General features: G+C 52.6%; 5 protein-coding genes across 5 annotated transcripts; 2 read left to right on the top strand and 3 right to left on the bottom strand.

Moving 5' to 3' along the window:
- Nucleotides 1–102: 102 nt before the first annotated feature.
- Nucleotides 103–487, top strand: Triagg1_7317 (uncharacterized protein; the record flags this gene model as incomplete). The annotated part of the gene is made up of 2 exons (XM_062902039.1): nt 103–187; nt 258–487. The coding sequence occupies 2 exons, from the start codon at nt 103–105 to the stop codon at nt 485–487; spliced, it is 315 nt and encodes a 104-aa protein (XP_062753635.1).
- Nucleotides 488–956: 469 nt separating this feature from the next.
- Nucleotides 957–3,439, bottom strand: Triagg1_7318 (uncharacterized protein; the record flags this gene model as incomplete). The annotated part of the gene is made up of 5 exons (XM_062902041.1): nt 957–1,547; nt 1,613–1,789; nt 1,845–2,413; nt 2,496–3,133; nt 3,210–3,439. The coding sequence occupies 5 exons, from the start codon at nt 3,437–3,439 to the stop codon at nt 957–959; spliced, it is 2,205 nt and encodes a 734-aa protein (XP_062753636.1).
- A 1,481-nt stretch (nt 3,440–4,920) lies between these two features.
- On the bottom strand, nt 4,921–7,669 carry Triagg1_7319 (uncharacterized protein; the record flags this gene model as incomplete). Its single annotated transcript, XM_062902042.1, has 3 exons — nt 4,921–6,546; nt 6,606–6,968; nt 7,022–7,669. 3 exons carry the CDS (start codon nt 7,667–7,669, stop codon nt 4,921–4,923), a joined length of 2,637 nt encoding a protein of 878 aa, XP_062753637.1.
- Nucleotides 7,670–8,102: 433 nt separating this feature from the next.
- Nucleotides 8,103–9,114, top strand: Triagg1_7320 (uncharacterized protein; the record flags this gene model as incomplete). The annotated part of the gene is made up of 2 exons (XM_062902043.1): nt 8,103–8,266; nt 8,562–9,114. 2 exons carry the CDS (start codon nt 8,103–8,105, stop codon nt 9,112–9,114), a joined length of 717 nt encoding a protein of 238 aa, XP_062753638.1.
- A 398-nt stretch (nt 9,115–9,512) lies between these two features.
- On the bottom strand, nt 9,513–13,116 carry Triagg1_7321 (uncharacterized protein; the record flags this gene model as incomplete). Its single annotated transcript, XM_062902044.1, has 8 exons — nt 9,513–10,643; nt 10,723–10,891; nt 11,165–11,405; nt 11,471–12,470; nt 12,526–12,762; nt 12,835–12,856; nt 12,921–13,015; nt 13,075–13,116. 8 exons carry the CDS (start codon nt 13,114–13,116, stop codon nt 9,513–9,515), a joined length of 2,937 nt encoding a protein of 978 aa, XP_062753639.1.
- Nucleotides 13,117–13,427: the final 311 nt, after the last annotated feature.

Consider the following 13,427-nt stretch of genomic DNA (forward strand, 5'->3'; position numbering starts at 1 on the left):
CCAACCCCACGATCTATCTAATCAATCAGATCTTCTTCTTCCACTCTCCTCTTCCCTCAAACATACACGATCTTCTTCCTACATCTCCTAACCCCCCCCCCAATGGCGTCAATAACAGAAGCCTCCCTCCGCGAGGCCATCACCCAGCGCCTCGGCGCAATCCACGTCGAAGTCACCGACATGTCCGGTAACCGCAAAACCCCCAACAACCCATATTACAAATCCCAAAAAGCTCACACAAAAAAAAATACACACAGGTGGCTGCGGCCAAGCATTCACATCTCTGATCGTCTCCCCCCAGTTCCAGGACCTCAAGTCGCTTAAGCGGCACCGCCTCGTCAACACGGCGCTCAAGGACGAAATCGCCGCCATCCACGCTTGGACGGCCAAGTGCCAGACGCCGCAGGAGTGGGAGAAGGAGAAGGACACTGCGGCGCCGTCGCTGGATGGTACGGTGGGGGGACACGTTGAGGGAACGTCCCAGTGAAGAGTGAAGAGGGGGAATAATATCATTTCAATATACCAAAGGGGGATCAGGGATGTTGCGGGATTGACATGGCCGTGGAAACGAAACGTGCGCCGAGATATACATCATCGAGCAAGACGACGCCAAGAATGGAAGATAACTCGCCTAGGTAATGTTCATGGGCAATCCACCAGGCAGGGCTGACCAAGAGCTTGCTTGGATAACATCGGCGTGGAAATAGCTCTCCCACATCAAGCAAGTTTGCCCCAAACGACCAAACGGAGGGCAGATGTTTTAAAAAAAAACATCTTCATAACTTGTATATATATCAGAGATATCAAATATGCATCACTTATTAACTATATTTCCCAACATGAGCCACCCCCTTACAGCCCCCTATCTCGGCATCCCCCGTAAAATGCCTTTTCCCAAGCTCTTCTTCTACCATTTTAGCCCGCTCGCATTCCGCCTATCAAAAGCCATTGCGCATCTACAACAAACCCAAAAGATCATCGCTATCCTTCTTAGGCTCAGAGCCACCACCGTGAAGCTGCATCGCCGCCGGCAGTGGCTGGCTTGCATTCGCCGCTCCAAAGTTGAGCCCCTCGAACCCGTTCATTAAATCATTCATGCCACCAGCCGGCGTCGCGGTAGGAGCATCACTGGCCGAAGGGGCGTCAAACATGCTCATCATGTCAGCCATACCACCCGTGGCTGGGCTTGCCATTCGGTCAGGGGTTCCTGTTGCGCTTGTCTGCTCCTGAGACGCCGGTGCTGCGCCATCAAAGTCGATGTCGAGCAGGTTTTCAATGTTGTTTTGCGAGACGGAGGATGAGCCATTGGCGGCGGCCGCGGCCACAGAGGCAGCGATGGGATTCTCCGCGGCGTTCTGGCGCTGTTCTTGAATGGCGGCTCGCTGGATCTCGTCGGCGCCGAATCGGCCCTTGCCAACAAAGGCTTCCGGAGGCTTGTGGTATACCGATGCAAGGGTCGACAGCTCCGACAAGAGTTGCTCCAGTAGCGCATTTGGCAGGCTTGTCATTGTTGTTGAAATGGTTGGCTTATGTGACAAAACAATATTCTTGAGGGATGAATATCAGTACATGCGCGCCTCTCCATAATAGACAAACAGAAATGTGTTCTTACCTTGGCCACCTCCAGGTCTCCTGATAGCAATCGCCAGTAGACGTATGCTCTGTCACGGATATCGGGGTTGTCGTTGTTGGTGGTCGCCTCCTGCAATACCTTTTGCACAAGACTCTGCGCTCCACTGGGCTTCTTCAAGAACAGCTTGACAACGGCTGTCAGAATCTGCAGTTGAGTCTACATGTGAATGTTAGCCTACAACTCCAAAACGTGGGCTGCTTTCGAAGCATACCTGAGTAAACTCTTCTGAAAAGGTGTCCACAAAGCCCTCGAGAATCTCCTCCGCATTGCTAATCTTTTCAGCGTATTCTCCCACGATCCAGATGAGGGATCCACGAGCATTGGCCTCGTCGAGCTCATCGATGTAGTCGCACAGTGAAGGAATCACTCCCTCGTAACCGGGGTACTTTCGCAGAATGTCCTTGATGACCACGACAACTTCCTGCACCACGTAGTTGACCTTTGTGGCGAGAAGGTCTTCCAGCGCCTGGACGCACTTGGCACTGGCGTCCTCGATCTTGATGGCCACCTGGCCGATGGCCTTGATGGCTCGGCGAACGAAATCCATGTCCACCTCCAATGCGTACTCCTTCAGCTCGGAAAGGAGCTGCTCGTAGTTCTTCTCGTTTGCTATCCTGACCATGATTTCCAGCTTCTGCATCTTGACGTATGGCGGATCGTTGTACTTGCAGAAGAAGACTCGCAGTTCCTTGCTGAGGATGTCGGGCTTGGCTTGGAGGAGCAGATCGATGTTTCTAAGGGCAACATATTGGACCTCGGGCGCAGACGCGACCAATGTGACTATTGTGCTTGTGTTAGCAACGCAGCAACCCACTTGACTTCTACCGAGCTTGTCTTGACGGCTCAGCAGCGACAAACTTACCCAAAGGAGGCGCCATCTTCTTAAGGTACGACCGCACGAGTTCCGGGTTGATGGACTTCATGTGGATAAAGACCACCTTGACAGCGGCCAAGACCACGCTAGGGTTGACGTGCTGGAACTGTGGAATGACCCTCTCGCAAATGTGCTCCGACTCCTTGACATCGAGGGCGACATAATCCGCAAGCACGGTCAAGATGGTGATTCTACCCCATTCAGTGCATTCGTTCATGGCCATGAGCAGCTTCTTCAGCACGGCGGGAGTGATGAGCAACGCCCTCGTCTCGGGGGCCGTCTCGCTGATTTCCGACAGCGCCTGGACCGAGTTTGCGACCACCATGGGGTTCGGATCGCCAATCATCTCCTGGAGCGTCTCGATGAAGCCGTTCTCGATGCACATTGCCGGGTTCAGGTCGAAAAGCTTGGCCACGCAGATGGCGGCCGTCTTGCGCACGTAGGGCGACTCGTCTCGCAGCGTTTTCCTCAGCGGCTCCTCCATGTAGTCGACCATCTTGTCCACTCTGATGCATCCCATTGTGCGGATGGCCAGCGCTCGCACCAGCGGGTTCGGGTCCTCCGAGTCTTGCACAAACGTGTTGACGGCGAGAATGCAGAGGTCTGGGTGTGTCTTTGCGTAGTTCCTAGGGGGACACATGCCCTCGTTAGCATTGCCACCGACGCCGGAGATCTGGTTCGGCAAATGTCACGGCGACGTACATGAGGTAGAGATAGACCAGCTTCTTCTGGTCCAGGTCGGCCGTCGCAATGTTCTTGAGGACGTCGGGGAACAAGGCGGACACATCCTTGCCCAGCGTCATGGCCATGATGGTCTTCTGGATGGACTCCTTCCGCTCGTAGGCATATTGAGAGACCAGCCCGGCTCGCAGCTCAAACGTCTCTCCCTTCCGAGGCGCGGCAAAGGCGCCCCGGATGCGATTCACCGCCATCGTCGAGGAGCTTCTTGGGGGGTGGAGGGGCACGAGGATGGTGCTGAGGCTGGCGTTTGGGACGGCTGGCGGGTTTACGCAGGTGTCTGGTCTGCGAGTTTGATTCGGCGGCCGAGAAAAGAGAGAGAGAAAGAGAAACAGTGAGAGAGAAAAAAGAATTGCTATCAGGGGGTGATAGCTAGTGGCAGAGCCTCCAGCAAAGGCTCCGTGTCGTGGCCTCTGGGAATTGTCGAGCCAATGTCGAGTCGAGGGGTTGAGAGTTGCAGCTTATGTCTAGATTCCAGGCCATCAGCTTGCTGTAGTGCAGTGCAGTGCCTCAGCGACAGCCTCCCTAACTGGGCCAATCAAAACTCCACTGAAGTCGGCGCCGAATGGCCAGATTTACGTGCCCGATCTCGCTGAGTCATCCAGCTGTCACCGAGTGTGTTAGGGGTCTACAGTATTGATGGCTATTAATGGCATCAGTTGAGTAAACATTTAGGTACCTACTAGGTAGACACAATAATGATCTCGATGCCTAGAGTTGATGTTATATACGGTGCTCATCATTTTGGACGGATGCCTAATGTATTCGCTCCTCAGACATGCTATGCTATAGTTACATAACCTGACCTTGTTACCATGGCTTTACACGCTACAAGGGGCTTCAGCTGTTACTAGTCTATATCCTCCCAATAGTGCTGTAGTAGAACCAGCAGCCAATCTCAGGCCATTCATGCAGGCCTCCGAATAAATACAAGCCAAACCCATAGTCCACGACCACACGCAGCATCACAAGTTTCACTTCACTTAGTCATCTCCCGTCAAGCTCATATCAGATCATATAACATCACAATCCTTCAACCTCAATCAAATATCCAACCATCATCAACCAACCAATTCAGTCCCCACGGAATTAATCCTCCAGGCACTCCATACAGTATTAAAACGCGCGGGCCTCTTCCACCAAAAAGCCAAAAACTACACACATTGAACTCCAAACGCCATAAACTCAAATCTCTTAGTAGCTCCCACTTCTTCATCTCTTCTCACCGCGGGATCCCTCTCTTCCACTCTTTTGTTCCGCCAACATGGTAAATCACCACCAAACGAGAATCGTCAAATTAATGACCATCTGCGTGTCTGTCTGCTGAAATCTCCATGTCGCAGGCAAGCTTTCCCAATCTCAGGAGGCTATTCATCGAGGCCCGAACAGAAGATGAAGAGAGGAACATTTCCAGAAAAGCCGTACGTTTTCCCGCCACAAGTCCTTAATTCATGTGTATATCTCTTTCTAACAATTTCTAGTTCTATCATGCCGTTTTGTTCATGGGGTCTGTTGCCGTCTTCAGCCTGATTGCGCAGAGGCTCAACGCCGGGAAATGAATCATCTCGTTATACAGCCAGCCAGTCATCAATTCAAGTCAATATTCTGTTCTACCAGCTTCGACGTAGTCATTGCACAAATAGCGTCATCAATTCTGATATCTATCCAAAATGATTCATTCATCTTGCTCACCATCCAACGCATCTTCCACTGCAGCCTCTCTATCCTTCGACGCTGACGATGCCGCCTTTGCTTCTTGCTTTCTCCACAAGTTGGCCAGAAACTCATTCGTGCTCGCCTCGTCGATACTCTTGTCTTCTCTCTTCTTCAAAAATCGCGGGAACCGTAAACTGAGACCTCGCTCGTCGCTCACAAGCCCAATGGCCGCAGTATACACTGGGCTCAGCGTAATATCCGCAAATGCCATCTCCCATACCTCCTGTGGCTCAAACCAAACGTCTGGGCTTGGACCGTAGTATTCTATGAAGCTCGGTTTCTGTAGCTTGGTATTCTTTGGCTCGCCACTTTCCTCCCCGTTATCGTAAAACTCCTTGTTCGCTTTGTAAAAGGTGTCTGTAAAGCCCGATATGCATTTGCAGACCACCTCGAGCGTGCCACTCTCCTCATTCCGTACCGCCATCAAGATGGGCGACCACCATTTCGCCTTTCTGCCCTGCCCATGCCATCCAGCTACGGGAACCATATCAAGAGTGTCGAAACTCGAATTGTAATCCTTCTTGACCTTGAGCCAGGAGTCTAAACGTTTATCTGGTTCATACGTTGCCAGGAGCGGCTTCCTTCGAGATTTTGCTGGCTTTTCATCACCATCGCCTTTTGTAGCATTCTTCGTCTTCCCCTTGCCTTTTGCTTTAGACTTGGGGAGCGATAACTTTTCCGGGTCTTCCAGAGGTTGCTCGGGCTCAACTTCCACCAAGGGCAGATCAGGAATATTGTCCAGGATTTTGACCATGATGCCTTCGCATTTGTTCTCCAACGCTGATTTGAAAAACTCGAGAACTGCTTCCGAGTCCCCAGAGGTAGCGTCCAGGCTTTTAACCCAAGTAAAGTGGTGGGGTACCTCTATAAAGAGGGATCGAAGAAGCTCTCGCCTTTCTCGAAATGATCTGTCCAAAAGAGATTGTCCGTTGAGATACATCAAATCAAACGCAAACAGACAGACATCGATTTTGATGTCTCCAATTGCAACATCTTTCCGAGCACGATTGGTCAGTGTCTGAAAGTTCTTGAGCTCGCCCGTCTCTCGGTCAACAGCAACAACTTCCCCTTCCATTATAAAGCTACCGATGCCTTCTCCTCTTATCTTGGGAACCAGCTCCACAAGGTCGGGATATTTTTCTGTCATAAGCTCCAAGTGTCTAGAAAATATCGAAACCTTGCCTTTTTCGTCGCAATGGACTTGTGCACGTTGCCCATCATATTTGTACTCACACGCAAAATCCCTTCCCTGGAGCTTTGTGAGCATCTCCGAGAGGTCTCTGGTAATGCTTCCCAGCATCGGACGCAGTGGCACGTGGAGGGTCAAGCCGCACCTCAGCAGCAGCTCTTCACATACCCCAACATCGAGGAGTGCAGGAACCAAGTCGTTGTAGTTTGGGTGCCTTGCAAAACTTGCTTTGACAATCTCTTCTGCTTTGCTCCAAACTTCTGCCAGCTCTTCCTTCTTTAGCTTACTCAGCTCTGTAATGTTCTTCGTATCGTACTCAGAACCTGGGGCTTTAGAAAGCGAGAATGCTCTGGATAACGCAATGAGCATGGTAGTTTTAACGGCACCAATGCGGAGCTATACACCATCAGTTACAAGTTTCATAGCAAAAAGAAGTCACAGCGGAGAATACGCACATACTGCGAGACGGTTCGAACAATGAACCGGCTCTCTTCTCCCCCTCGCGCATCCTGCAGTAACCGATCCACGATCCGCTGCTTTATCTCACCACTTCCTTGTCCATGAGTAGTAGCAATCTTTACCAGGGATTGATAGACGCCCTTTATTGTGAGAGGCTTTGGCTTTCTCAGTGTGAAACTCTGTTTCTTCTTTGCTTCGAACGCAACATCGCCTGGGTCTCCGTATTTGTCATAGATGGCTTTAAGAGACCGGTTATCCAGACCACAGACTTGGCGGAGAGCCTTGGAAATGGCAGACCCGCCAAGACCAAGCTCCATGGAGATGAACGGAGGCGATATAGAATTGGTAGCCAGCCAGACCTGGGATAACGATGAGAATTATTACGCTTACAAGGTCTAGTGCTAACACTTACAGCGGGTAGAAGACTAGAAGGATCACCTTCTATCAAAATTCGTAGACAATTTACAAGAGTATCGACGATTTTGATGCGACTTGTTGTTGCGCTAACAAGAACGAAGCATCTAGTAAGGAGAGCATAGGACGCATCCCCATTCTCAGGGGCCCAGTACTCCTGCAGTTCCTTTACATACTTTGACGGATCAAAAGTGAGGGGTGACTCGTCAAGCGGAATAGATGTTGTTACTGTGTCATCGGCCATTCCAGTAGATTGCAGAGAAAGCGTCTTCTTGGCATCCTGCTTCTTGGGTGTCGTATCCGGAGGGGATATCTCCGGTTGGCTTGCAGAAGTGGACGTGGAACCATCCTCTACCGTCTCTGCTGTAGGTCCAACATCTTTGTCCTTTGAAGTCGCATTTCGGTCTCCTGAAGAGGGGTGAACCTCGTTGGTCACCTCTTGATTCCATTCCGCCTGTAGCTTCCGTGCCAGTTCCTCATCGGAAAGTATAGCTGATGAGCTGCTTGGATCACCATCTCCACCAACCGAGGTATTCAGTGTCTCCGGCTGTTTTTGCTTGGAAAAGAAGTATTCCAATCCCTTTGACTGGGCTGCCGGCTGTTTCTTGCCACTGTTGAGCTTCCTCTTCTTGGACGGACTCGACATGGTGTCTTTGCGTCTTGTCTTGTGCAGCTCGGAACTGCTGGGGTAGCCCCTCAACGCTGGAACTCTTATCTCAGCAACATGGAACTTTCATCCGATAACGATGCTCGCTCATCGATCATGACAAAACGCGTCATCTCCGGACCGTCACTCGAAAATCGTGGTTGAAGCTCCTCCCTCACGCGAGCCTCTCATCGTTCATGACGCTGTCCAAACACGACGGCACGTGACCGTGAATCCCGCTTCGGGCCCCCGTCCCCCCTTGCGCCGCTAAGCCCCTTTGGGCCCCTCGAAGCCGCACAACCAGCAACCCGCAATATGCGAAATCTTTCCCTTCCAGCCCCACCATCTCGAACTTCCAGTCGACAATTCCTCTCCCCTCACCGAATTCCTCCCCTCCTCCAAGCCTCAAATCCTCCCTCAAATCCAGCCCAAGATGAACGGCGAAGATCCCGCGGAACGGCCCGACTACATCACCACCGTCATCAATGGCCTCGAGCGCTACAACCCCGAGGCTGTTGGTACGCTCGAGAGCTACCTCCAGGAGCAGTGCGACCAGAAGTTTGCCGACTGCAATGCGAACCGGACGCTGTTGAAGCTGTGAGTGGCCTTGATGTTGTGGAGTGCGGGCTTTTCTTTTGATTTCGTACATTGTGCGAGAATCGCCCTGCTTTGTTTTCCCCTGTTCTACCGCTATCTATCCCATCTACATGATGACCGTTTTTGTAAACGTTTCCTATTACCTGAGACCGGGTCTAAACAGCCCAGTCGCTTGAAGTCAACTTTAGTGGTGTCTGAAAAGATGAAGGATACATAACAGAATCACCTACTGTTTTTGTTTATTCATTGCTATGGCTTGTCAGCGCATAAAAGTATACAACGATGCTAATCAAAGCCCGCCCAAAAACTACAGCTACCAGCTCAACCCCGACCGCATGAAGGATGAGGTCGTCACCAACGTCCTCGTCAAGGCCATGACCCAATTCCCCTCGTCCCAGTTCATCCTCGCCCTCCACCTCATCAACCCCTCGGCCGCCTCCACCGGCGAGCTCCACGAGGCCATCACCAAGCTCCGATCCCTCAACTCCCAGCTCCAGGGCGCCCAGTACGCCGACTTCTGGGCCGACCTCGACGGCGACGACCTGTGCGCCGACCTCATCGCCGACATCTCCGGCTTCGAGGACCTCGTCCGCGAGCGCATCGCCACCCTCGTCTCACACGCCTTTCGCGAAATCAAGCTCTCACACATGGTCTCATGGCTCGGCTTCAACGAGGACAAGACCCGCAAGTTCCTCACCGAGGTCGCCGGCTGGACCATCGACGACGACGGCAACGTCAAGATCCCTTCCAACCCCGACAACGAGGCCAAGAAGTCGGAGATTCGCGAGGACGTCAACGTCGATCAGTTTGCGAGGGTGATTAGACGGTCTTGGGAGGAAACCGTATAAATGCTGTCACACACACACACACACGGAGAGAGTGGGGAAAGAAGTGAAAGGCGACAAACACGGAGAGATAGAAGGCGTTGATTAAACCAAGTATTTGCTTATACAGGGAGCAGAGTGACAAATGGATATGTCGACGGAAACCCGTGATGCGGAATGAGAACAAAAATCACTGGCATTATTGGTGCGGGGTCCCAAAAACTCAGGCGTTTAATAGGAAACAAACAACTGTTAATGGAAAAAAAAAAAGCGATACAAGATCAGCCATGTATAGAACCGGGCCACATCTACAATCTAATTCGCGCTCTCCTATTTGATATCATAAACTCATCGAGGCTTTTTTGTAGTCCTCTTACATTTTTTTTGTCTAACCACAAGAAATTCCCACCCTTCACAAACCATTATTTCTCCTTCGACAGCTCCTCCCACTGGACACCCGCCCACTCCTCCAAATAACCCGCCTCTTCCACGGCAGTATGTCTCAGAGAACAATCTCTCTCGCAAACACCAACTATGATCGTCCCCCACTCCATGCCATCGAGGCTCAAATCGTCCTCTTCCAGCTCCGTAATAGCATTCGGCGTCAACTGCACCTCAAACGTCCTTCGCCCACCGCAGTTAGGGCATCCCGGCATCGTCCGCTTGGTCAACAGCTCGCCAACCTCGTCCGTCTTGGAATACAGCAACGGAACACCATTAAACTCATACCGAATACACTGCTCCGGGTTCTGAGCCATCCGGTCGGCGAATTTCTGGAAAGTAGCATCCATGGCGGATTCAAACGCCTCGCGATCAAGAGCAGAAGGTTCCGGGGCGTCAGCATCGGCAATGGTCACATTGGCCGGCAGTTTCGTCGAAGTGGGATCGAGAGTCTCGTAATCGGCGTCGGCAAGGTAGAGGGTCGGGTATGGCGTTGGCTGCGCAGCTTTTCCAGGCCAAGGTTCGGCAGGAGGAGGAGGTTCCGTGGGCGTGGTGTTGAGTGCCAGAGTTTCGGCAAAGGTCTTGGAGAGGCTTGTTGAAGTAGCAGCAGTTGGCGTCTCGGCGGGCTTCTCGGCCGGAGCAGCAGCAGGCTTAGCTGGTTGACTCGAAAACGGGTTGGACGAAGCAGAACTAAAGGGATTGCTCGACCCTGAGCTAAAAGGATTTGCGCCGCCGCTGGAGAACGGATTCCCACCAGAGGCCCCCAGAGGCTTCGCTCCAAACAGCGATTCTCCAAGACCAGGCCCATCCTGCTTCTTTTCCTCCGGCTTGCTCTTCGCCTCGGGCTTCTTCTTCTTCTTCTCCTCCTCAACCTGCGCCGTCGTCGTCTCGGCACCGTCCTTCCAGACTCTCACACCTCTCAGCGCGCGAACGCTACCAGCTTTCCGCCGACACGTCGCCCTGCGACAGGCGAATACGTATAGCCGCCGCTCGTGAGACGGGAATTTCTCCGGGAGCTCGCCGTTCAGCTGCAGAAGCAGGGCCATCATGTCCTTGCAGACCTTGCATCTTGCCAGGGCCGCTGACGGTGGTTTATCCGCATCAAGCCAATCCTAAACATCCCATCTCATTTAGCATTGCAAAGCTTTGGCGCAAAAGCAATTCATTGGAGAGAGAGCAAAAGCGACATACCGGAGTGCCTCCCAGTTTGCTTATCGTGTCTTCCTCAGCCTCCTTGGACGCATATCCAAGAAGGACATTTGTCTCCGTAAACTCGCCGTCCGAGGAGTCGGAAGCGTAATCTGCCATTGTCGCAAAAACTGCCTGCAGGCTGGAGGCTTGTGATTTTGGTTTGATGTACCTATTTCAACGATGGTGGGGTCAAGATTTTTTTTTTTGGGCGGACGATAATCTGGCTGCGGGGCTTATCAGCGGCACAGGCTCTATTAGTCCAGTATCATGAAAACGGCCATGGTGAGACAGAGGAATGGAAATGGATTGATCCATATAAATCACAAACACGCAGCTGTATCAAAATGCAATAGTAGATCAATGGCAGTGCCTAGATGTTTTGAGCCTGTTCCGGGATGATTTTTGTCTACCACTAGTCTAAACAATAGATTCAATTCATTACATGCCTTCCTCGGGGCCGTCCATTCCCGGGCCCGGTCCTGCAGCTCGGCCCATCTGTCGAGCCTTGAGCAGCTCGTCGCAAAGCAGCAGGTTGGACGCAATGCCTGAGCTTGACGCAATGCAATTCCTCAGGACTCTAAACGAGTCAAACACGCCCTCCAGCTCGGGATCCATCGGCTCTCCAGTCTCCAGGTTCAAGCCAACGGTCTGGCCTTCAGCATGCTCGTCTTGCAGAGCAGCAACTGTGGTTTGAATGTCAGTCTTGCACCCTCATACTGTGAATTCGGTTATTGTTTTATCGACTTACGGGCATCCTGAACATCGTGTCCAGCGTTAGCAGCAAGGGTCTTGGGGATGATGAGAAGAGCATCGGCAAAGGCCTCCACACCCCACTTGGCCTTGCCCTTGACCGTCTTCGAAAAGGCATCGCTCTTGAGGTGGGCAGCACAGGCAACCTGGAAAGCACCGGCTCCGGGAACGACGCTCTTGTCAACAATCATGTTGTAGACGCTTCTTAGACCATCTCTGACGGCATCCGTAACCTGGGCAATGGTGTGCTGGTTGGGTCCCTTGATCAAGACGGTGACAGACTTGGGGTCCTTGACCTCCTCGACAAAGGTGTACTTTTCCTCGCCCAGGGTCTGCTCGTAGACGAGACCAGCCCAGCCGAGGACATCGGGTGTTAGGTCGTCAACGCTGTTCTGAGCAACGCCGCCGCAGATGAGCTGAAGTCTCTCCATGTTCCTTCTCTTCGCTCGTCGCAGAGCCAGGATGCCGTTCTTGGCCAGGACGTCTAGGGAGAGAGGGTCAATGCCCTTCTGGTTGATGATGGCAAAGCTCTTCTTTCCGTCATCGCCGCACACCTGCTTCTTCAGCTCAACAATCTTCTTGAGCTTGGCATCGATGAACCGACGCTCGCTCTCGACAAGCTTGTCTCGCTGCTCGGCGCTTGAGTAGAAGAAGCCAGAGTTGATCTCGGTCTTTTCATACTCCAAGCTAACGTTCATTGTCAGGATGTAGCAGTTCTCCAGTTTCTTGGGCATGTCGGGATGTCTGGCACCGTGGTCCAACGCCAATCCTCGGATGAGCTGGGTGTCTGAGGCGGTACGGTGCTGCATCTTCATAATCTCCACCATGTGCAGATCGGGCTTGGCAGGGGCCTGGTAGATGGCCAGCACGGCATCGACGATATCGGGGGTAAGCTTGGCTGCTAGTGTCGCGTTGAGCTTCGTGGCAAGGGATGTTCGGGCAACGTTGAGCAACAGTTCGCGGTCGACCTCCTTGGCCAGCTTGAAGGAGTCCAGGAACTAGCAACACGTCAGACACAACTCGTGAATTGATTGACAAGCGTTTCGTATTCACCTTGAGAGCCTCAGCCTTGGCAATCTCGAAACCGTCGGTGATGATGCGAGGGTGGAGTCCTTCCGAGATGTATCGGTCTGCCTGCTTCAACAGCTCTCCCACCAGCAGCACCACGGACGTTGTGCCATCGCCGCAGATGTCGTCTTGGGCAGTCGCGGCTCGAGCAATCATGACGGCAGTCGGGTTTTGAATTTGCATCTCTCGCAGCAGGACGTTTCCGTCCTTGGTAAGCTTAATCTGTTGGCGAGCGAGGGCCGGTTAGGAATAGGGGGTTCGGTCACTGAGGGGTAGAAATTGGGCATCGCATACCTGTCCGGCGCCGTCGACGAGCCTGCAACGCTGTTAGTTAGCACTGGTGAGACGCCGCGGATGGAGATGGAGCCGTTTCGCCTTACATTTTGATGGTGCCTCGCGGTCCGAGGTTGGACTTGAGCACATCTTGCAGGCCCTCGCCGGCGCTGATGTTGACCCTCAGAGCTTCACCCCTCCTCTGCACCCTTTGGTTAGAACGACGGCAGCTCACGGACAGCAGACACAGGACACACGCACTCGGGACTCGGCCTTTGGGTTGAGAAGTTGTGCCGCGGACATCTTGATGGCTCTGAGCTCGCCGGATCGATTAGAAATCTCGTGGGCTCCGTGGGTGGCAGTATCGTGCTTTCGACAAGCTTCCCTCTGCCTGGCACCGACCCGCAATCAGAAGTGGTGGGCTGGGTACTTTTTTCTGCCTTGTCCGGCCCAAAGGCGGTGTGGTGGGGGTTTGACTGTGTCTGTGTATTCTGTATTAGCAAGCCATTTCACTCACTCACTCCGCCCAGCTGCGGGCTACCCACTCTTTTGACACGGCGTGTTCAATATCACATTCATAAAGAGAGAGAAATTCTCAGTGAAGATGAAATAAA

This window comes from Trichoderma aggressivum (genome assembly GCF_033847375.1).
Source record: "Trichoderma aggressivum f. europaeum strain CBS 100526 chromosome Unknown scaffold_032, whole genome shotgun sequence".
NCBI classification, from domain to species: domain Eukaryota; kingdom Fungi; phylum Ascomycota; class Sordariomycetes; order Hypocreales; family Hypocreaceae; genus Trichoderma; species Trichoderma aggressivum.